The 7,875-nt window shown below is 40.2% G+C and overlaps 1 protein-coding gene across 1 annotated transcript; it reads right to left on the bottom strand.

The window, feature by feature from the left end:
• Nucleotides 1–6,671: 6,671 nt before the first annotated feature.
• Nucleotides 6,672–7,636, bottom strand: LOC110565299 (olfactory receptor 2AG1-like). The gene has a single exon (XM_021662952.2). It carries the CDS (start codon nt 7,634–7,636, stop codon nt 6,686–6,688), a length of 951 nt encoding a protein of 316 aa, XP_021518627.1. The 3' UTR covers nt 6,672–6,685.
• Between the last annotated feature and the right edge of the window lie 239 nt (nt 7,637–7,875).

The raw sequence follows: 7,875 nt of genomic DNA, 5'->3' as shown, positions 1-7,875 counted from the left end.
TCAATATTTCATAGTATATAGCTTTGCAAGTCTTGACAAGCCAACAAATTCATATTATAAAGAGAAAACCTACACCACCTACAAAGCTGTGCCACATTCCTTAGTGCCCATTTGTAATCATTTTGTCTCCTCACACAACATCCACACCAAGTGGCTAATTTGTTTCATAACTATTATATCACTGAAGAATTCAGAAGAAAAAATTCTTAATTCTAGAACTGAATTAAGATGAATACATAAAATGCCTACATTTATAGGACACAATAAAAGCAGTCCTAAGACTAAAGTGGTTATTTAGAGTGAAAGGACAACATAGAATTCTGATTTTAATAATTTGGTATTGACGGTATTTGAAATTTATGTTTTTATTCAAAGTATTTAGTTGTTTCAGCTAAAGCTGCAATTACTCATTTCTTTTATTAATTTAAATTTTTAGTTTATTTTTATTATATACAATTTATTTAGTTTGTATCCCAGCTGTAGCCCCTTCCCCAACCCCTCGCAATCCAACCCTCCTTCTTCTTCTCCTATGCCAAACCCCCAGTCCAATGATAAGAGAGGTCTTCCTCCCCTTCCATCTGACCCTAGTCTATCAGGTCTCATCAGGACTGGCTGCCTTGTCTTCCTCTGTAGGCTGGTAAGAATGCTTCCCCCTAAAGTGGAGGTGATCAAAGAGCTAGCCACTGAGTTCATGTCAGAGATGGTTCCTGTTCCTCAATAATTTCAAATGCTTCCATATATTTTGAATTTTTACCATGTACATTTGCTACACTTGCTTCATTAAAATTTAATGGTTGTTTAAAAATTTTTTAACTTTTATTAATTACATTTTATTCACTTTGTATCCTTCCATAAACCCTCCTCCTCCCCTCCTAATCCCACCTTCCCTCCCCACTCTGCACCCATGCCCCTCCCCAAGTCCACTGATAGGGGAGGTCCCCTCTCCTTCCTTCTGAACTTAGTCTACCATATTTCATCAGGAGTGGCTGCATTGTCATCTTCTATGGCCTGGTAAGGTTGCTCCCCCCTCAGGGGGAGGTGATCAAAGAGCAGGCCAATCAGATTATGTCAGAGGCAGTCCCTCTTCCCATTACTATGGAACCCACTTGGACACTGAATTGCCATGGGCTACATCTGTGCAGGGGTTATCTCCATGCATGGTACTTGGTTGGAGTATGAGTCTCTGGGAAGACCCCTGTGTTCAAATTTTCTGGTTCTGTTGATCTCTTTGTGGAGTTCCTATCCTCTCCAGACCTTACTATTTCCCACCTCTTTCATAAGATTCCATGCACTCTGCCTAACAGTTGGCCTAAGTCTTAGCATCTGCTTTGATAGTCTGCAGGGCAGAGCCTTTCAGAGGCCCTCTGTGGCAGGTTCCTAACTTGTTTCCTCTTTTCTTCTTCTTCTGATGTCCATCCTTTTTGCCTTTCGGTATGGGAATTGAAAAGTTTAGTCAGGGTCCTCCCTCTTGATTAGTTTCTTTAGATGTACAGATTCTAGTAGGTTTATCCTATATTATATGTCTACATGAGTGAGTATATACCATGTGTGTCTTTCTGCTTCTGGAACAGCTCATTCAGGATGATCCTTTCCAGTTCCTACCATTTACCTGCAAATTTCATGATTTCCTTGTTTTTCATTGCTGAGTAATATTCTGTTGTGTAGATGTACCACAATTTCTGTATCCATTCTTCAACTGAGGGGCATCTGGGTTGTTTCCAGCTTCTGGCTATTACAAATAAAGTTGCTACAAACATGGTTGAGCAAATGTCCTTATTGTGTACTTGAGCCTCTTTTGGACATATGCCTAGGAGTGGTATGGCTGGATCTTGAGGAAGTATAATTCCTAGTTGTCTGAGAAAGTGCCAGATTGATTTCCAGAGTGGTTGTACAAGTTTAAATCAATCTAGTGGGAATGGTTGTTGTTTTAACTACAATTTCCATTTTAAAATTTTTTTGGTCATTGATAGTCTTTGAACTTTTCAAAATGTCAAACTTATTTCTTCATAAAATTTGAAGGCAGTTAGATTATTTATTAGATTATTTTGCAACTAGGAATCAAGCATTTTGCTGTTTTCTGGTGTGTGTGTGTGTGTGTGTGTGTGTGTTCAGTCATAGGCAATTTAATACTGGTATATTGTGATGGTTTGGGCTGATGTACAAATGAGTGTGGGAATGGGGACATCAAGAGCGATTTCATAAGAATCTGTTCCTCAGATGAATCTATGGTAGGACAGGTTTGTTGAGGCAGTCTGGCAAAGAGGAAAAAGCAATGCTGATACTTAAGGTTTAATTTCTTCAATAACATGGATGGTGGTATTTATTAAATAGAATAATGTGGAAAATATCACAGATTCCTTGCCTTAATGAAGTAATGGTTGTGGAGTATATGGTAGACAGTAAGGAGAAGAAAGCAGAAAGGTTTGAGTTAGTAAATTGGGACAGGATTTGCTCATGAACACATGTGGGAAAGTAACATTATCTGATTTATATTTGCAGAGTATTGGACAAGATTAGCAGGGGAAAGAGTCAAAGTATGTCTTTGGTCATCATTGTACTTCCTATTAGACATGAAACACATGAGCCTGATTTATGCATGTGTTCAGCCCTGTGTGTCAAGTACATGTAAATGACATTTGGTCTTTGAAAGCAACATATTTGGGAGAGATCAGCAGAACTTAAACCTGGAGTGTTAGTAGAGTTTAGCTATTGACAGGCCGTTGTTATAATAGAAGTCTGTGTGAGCTGTGCACATAAAGATGCAGGTATGAGAGTGGGATAGGAGAGTGAGGTCTGTAGCTGACTGTTTTGTTCTAAATGGAATTTTAGACAAGCTCAAGATGTTGAATATTTATTTGTTAAATGATAATTTGAAAAGGTTTGAGGAGTATAATGGTATACATTGCTTTGATGGAGAAAGCAGAATACCATAAAAACGCTCAAGTTTATAAATAAATTGCATATACTCATGATCACATTGCTGAAGGGATTTAAAGTTGCAGATAGTATGATTAAATATCTATCATGAATGATGAAGAGGAGAAAGATAGTGAAACTGAGGAGGCAGTCTTGTATAAGCTAGTTGGGCTTTTTGCTCGGTAGGTAATCTAATAGAACACAAACTGAAAAAGCAAGAATAAGAAAGAAAGTTGCTATTCAGAGAAATATGGAATCTTGTGAAAGAAGTGGGAAATAGTAAGATCTGGAGAGGACAGGAACTCTACAAAGAGAGCAACAGAACCAGAAAATTTGAACACAGGGGTCTTCCCAGAGACTCATACTCCAACCAAGTACCATGCATGGAGATAACCTAGAACCCCTGCACAGATGTAGCCCATGGCAGTTCAGTATCCAAATGGGTTCCATAGTAATGGAAAGTTTATGCCTCTAACATAAACTGATTGGCCTGCTCTTTGATCACCTCCCCTGGAGGGGGGAACAGCCTTGCCAGGCCATAGAAGATGACAATGCAGCCACTCCTGGTGAGATTTTTTTTTTCTTATCAGTTACATTTTATTAACTCTGTATCCTAGCTGTATCCCGCTCCCTCATTCCCTCCCAATCCCACCCACCCTCCCTCCTTCATCTCTACCCTGCCTCTTTCCAAGTCCACTGATGGGGAGGGGACCTCCTCCCCATTCATCTGATCCTGTTTTATCAGGTATCTTCAGGACTGGCTACAAAGTCCTCCTCTGTGGCCTAACAGGACTGCTCCTCCCTTACAGGGTGGGGAAGTCAAAGAGCTAGCCATTGTTCCTGTTAGAAATAGTCCTTGTTCCCCTTACTATGGGAAACCAATTGGTTACTGAGCTACCACGGGCTACATCCGAGCAGAGGTTCGAGGTTATATCCATACATGGTCCTTGGTTGAATGTCAGTCTCAGAAAAGACCCTGTGCCCAGATATATTTGGTCCTTGTGGAGCTCCTATCCTTTCCCCATCATACTAACTCCCCTTCTTTCATATGATTCCCTGTACTCTGCCGAAGGTTTGATTATGAGTCTTTGTATCTGCTTTGAAAACACTCCTGGTGAGATTTGATAGACTAAGATCAGAAGGAAGGAGAGGGGGACCTCCCCTATCAGTAGATTTGGGGAAGAGCATTCGTGAAAAGGGGAGAGGGAAGGTGGGATTAGGAGGAGAGGAGGGAGGGGTTTATGGGGGATACAAAGTGAATAAAATTAAAAAGCCCAGTACTAGGAATGGATTGCCTTGTTTGGCCAGAAAATTCACATAAATCCCCAAATATTGCTTGCTATTGCCCTTGGTCTTGGTTACCCCAACTGATGGTAACCTATTTGCCACGGACCGGCCCAGTCGGGCTCCCATCGTCCACGGGAGAACAAGGCTTTGGACAGAAAGACACGGTTTCGGCGAAGAATTGACAGACAGAGACACCTTGATGGTTTTGACTCTGCTGCAACTTTACTGAAATCAAGCTAGTATTTTTATAATGATTTCACAAAAGGCACCTTAAAATTGGCATACTTCCCAGAACATTTAGACTTTTTCCAAGAATACAAAGTTTACATTTTAACTCAAAATGCAGTCAAACATAAAGCAGTATCCACAAGTAATCTTGGCCTAAAAAGTTTTTGATCAGAGCAAACAAAGGAAAAGAAACCTCAAATATAGTTTTATTATTGCTAACCAATGAAGAGAAAAGTCAGGAGCTAAGTCAGATGCCTGCCAAAGTCCCTCTCTATATCAAAATCTAACTACACCTTTGTTAACCATCCTCCCATATGTCCAGCCCAAGATTTATGATCTTCTCTAGGAACAAGGTACTGAAGGGAGGGGGAAACTCCTGCCAGCTGCACCTCTCATGCTATTATTTCTTAAGAAGGAGCCTATTATTATTTCACTATTTTTAATGTCTATTAATATTAAATCTAATTCATTACCTTTCTTAAACTTATTATTTTTATTAAAGCCTTTAACAATCTACTAATAACAAATTTCTTTATAAAGTTAGTTGTGCTGTTTTAGGTGTCACAAAGAAAGATCAAAGAATTCATTATTCCAGCCCCAGAGCCACAACTGAAGAAGTGTAGAAATCTCAGAACACGTCTCTTTTCCAAGTGGGATGAGTTTGCCAGGGACATTCCAGGGGGCTTATTTCCGGGGAAATCATATCCCCCGCCCTGTAGCTTATGCTACTATGGCGACACTGGCGTGGGTGTAGCACTATTGATGGCAACAATGGGTTCAAAGAAACCACATGCTTGAATGGTAGATCATGAAAATGTCAAACTGGTATTGAACTGGAAGCTTCTCTATTTTTGCCTAGTTTTATTAGTGACAGAATGGTAAAAGAGGAGGAAAGTAATTATCAGCCTAACCCAACCTTAGGCCTTGTGGACTATGGTAATGACCTGCCTGGTGAGACCATGCCCACTTGTGCAGTAGTGATGTGAAAGTCTATAGACTAACCAACAACTTTTGGATTGGATTTAAGTCTTACTCTACCAAATTCAACACATATCTGGCACAGCTATTTGGGCCAAAAATCTGTGGCTAGATGGCTCATAGAAAACTTACTTATAAGAAAGTAAGTTATAAGAAAACTTACTACTATTATTCTGCTAAAGAGACAGTATTAAACCATTAAACTGACTTATCTTTATATATGCCTATATACATATATACATATATAACCAGGTTAATGGAGATGCATATCTACACAAGTGCGTCTCTCTAGCCTCATCAGAGAAGCTTCTTTTGCAATAGATGTCAGTTAACACAGAGACCCACATTTTAGGTACAGAGAATAGAAGACTGCGGAATGAGCAGCCCTACCACGACATCTGTATCATACTTCTTCTACCAAAGCTCAGACACCGCTGTGAAAGAATGGGTGGAAAACTGTAGAAAGCAGAGGTGGCAGATGATTACAAAGAAACAGCACTTTCCTGAAACAACAGAACAGTTGCATTTTTTATGAACTCGCATTGGTTTTGACAGCATGCACAAGACCTGTGCCAACTCAAACCAGGTAAAATACTCAGCAAGAAAGGTGGTCATTTTTAATAGCAACAAAATAGGTAGTTATTTTGCAAAACATCCGATGTAAAGTCACATACAACCACTTACAACTTCAGTGCAATTTTGTCCTAAGACTGTTAAAATTGATGAAGTAAATCTTCATATTCCAAAGGCCTCACTGAAAGTCTTCATGTGTACTGTTTTATTCAGCTCTCACAGCAATGCTAATAAATAGGTGTTTTAATACAAGGGCTTTATAACTTATAGACCTGGCAGAAAGGCTATGTAGATGTTCTAAGTTATTCAAGAAAGTGAGGTGCACTAATTTCCAACCCTATTCTCTGACATCAGACCTGAGTATCTTCATCATTGCTCTGTAAGGCCACCATACAATACGGAGGAAAACAACCCAGTGTGTCAACTTCTGAAGAAACCATTTGTGTGATAACTCACTAAGATCATTGCCTGAATCCAAAATGGAATGATTCATACAAATACACATAGAGGTTGTCTCTGGGTAATTGTCCTTTAAAATATCCCATGATGAAAAGGTTACAAAGTATTTAACAAGGGTAGTTTCATTCTAAATCAACAGATACATTATTTACTGGCTTGCTTTAACCAGGAGTATTACACTCATGGCTGAAATCGGACTATGAGGAGGAAGTAAGTTTAGAAGGTAGCTATTAGAAAGAAATACCTAGAAAGTGGATTGTGTTGGCAGCAACCGTTTTCCAAGAATCCTCCTTAAGGCCCCAGTGACTTCCTTGTTCCTCAGGCTATAGATGAGGGGATTCAGAGCCGGGGTGACAATAGTATAGAAAATGGAGAGGATATTGTCTTGCTTGGGACTGTGGAATTGACTGGGAAGGACATACATGAAGGAAGCACCTCCATACCACATCCCAACCACAGTCAGGTGAGAAGAGCAGGTGACCAGGGCTTTCTTCCTGCCCTCATTTGAAGACATGTGGAGTACAGTGAGCAGAATTCGTGCATAGGAGATCAGGATAACAGCAAGAGGTAGAATCAAGACAGTGACACCTGCCAAATAAACCATGAGCTCATATGTGGAGGTGTCTGCACAGGCCAGCTTTAGCAAGGGAGGGATCTCACAGAACAGGTGTCTGATCTGCCTAGATTTACAGAAGGGATACTGCAAAGTGAAGATAGTAAAGAGAAGGGCCGTCACTGAAGCCAGGATCCATGTTGTGGCTACCATGAACCAGCAAACACTTGGCCTCATGAGGATCATGTAGTTCAGAGGATGACAAATGGCTACATACCTGTCATAAGCCATGAAGGCCAAAAGGAGGTCCTCTGCACTACCCAGTACCAGTTCTAGAAACATCTGAAGGGCACAACCTCCGAAAGAGATGGTGTTATCTTTGAGTAGAAAATCCATGACAGCTTTGGGAGTGATAACTGATGTAAGGAGTAGGTCCATGAGAGAGAGCTGTCCAAGTAGGAGGTACATGGGCACATGGAGCCGGGCATCCACAGTGATGACCAGGAGCAGCAGTCCATTGCTGATCAGAGCCAACATGTACAGGGCTGTGATAGTAGCACAGAGCAGTTCAGGAGAGCCACTGTCATCTAGAATCCCCACCAAGATGAAGCCGCTTCCCAAGGTCGAGTTCCCAAACTCCATTTTGAGTGATATAATTAGTTGCCTAGAAATAGATGACTCTATTAAGTTTTATTAATAAAGATCTAGTCTTGTGTTAGCACTTTGATACCCCAATAAGATGCTATCTTTCTTCTGTAAAAATAACTTTTCTTTTTGATATCCAAATTTCTATCTTTTAGTTGTATCTTGATGAGTATTCTGAAGACAAGCTTTGAAATTACCACTGGATCCTTTGTCAAAATCAAGTGACTACAGGTATG

The sequence above is a fragment of the Meriones unguiculatus genome, chromosome 14, assembly GCF_030254825.1.
Source record: "Meriones unguiculatus strain TT.TT164.6M chromosome 14, Bangor_MerUng_6.1, whole genome shotgun sequence".
In the NCBI taxonomy this organism is placed as follows: Eukaryota; Metazoa; Chordata; class Mammalia; order Rodentia; family Muridae; genus Meriones; species Meriones unguiculatus.
Note: the sequence above shows the minus strand (reverse complement) of the source record. Positions and strands in the feature narration are given on the sequence as shown.

Excerpts from the sequence above, each read along its gene's own strand:
- LOC110565299 (XM_021662952.2), bottom strand. The coding sequence starts at position 7,636 with ATGGAGTTTGGGAACTCGACCTTGGGAAGCGGCTTCATCTTGGTGGGG.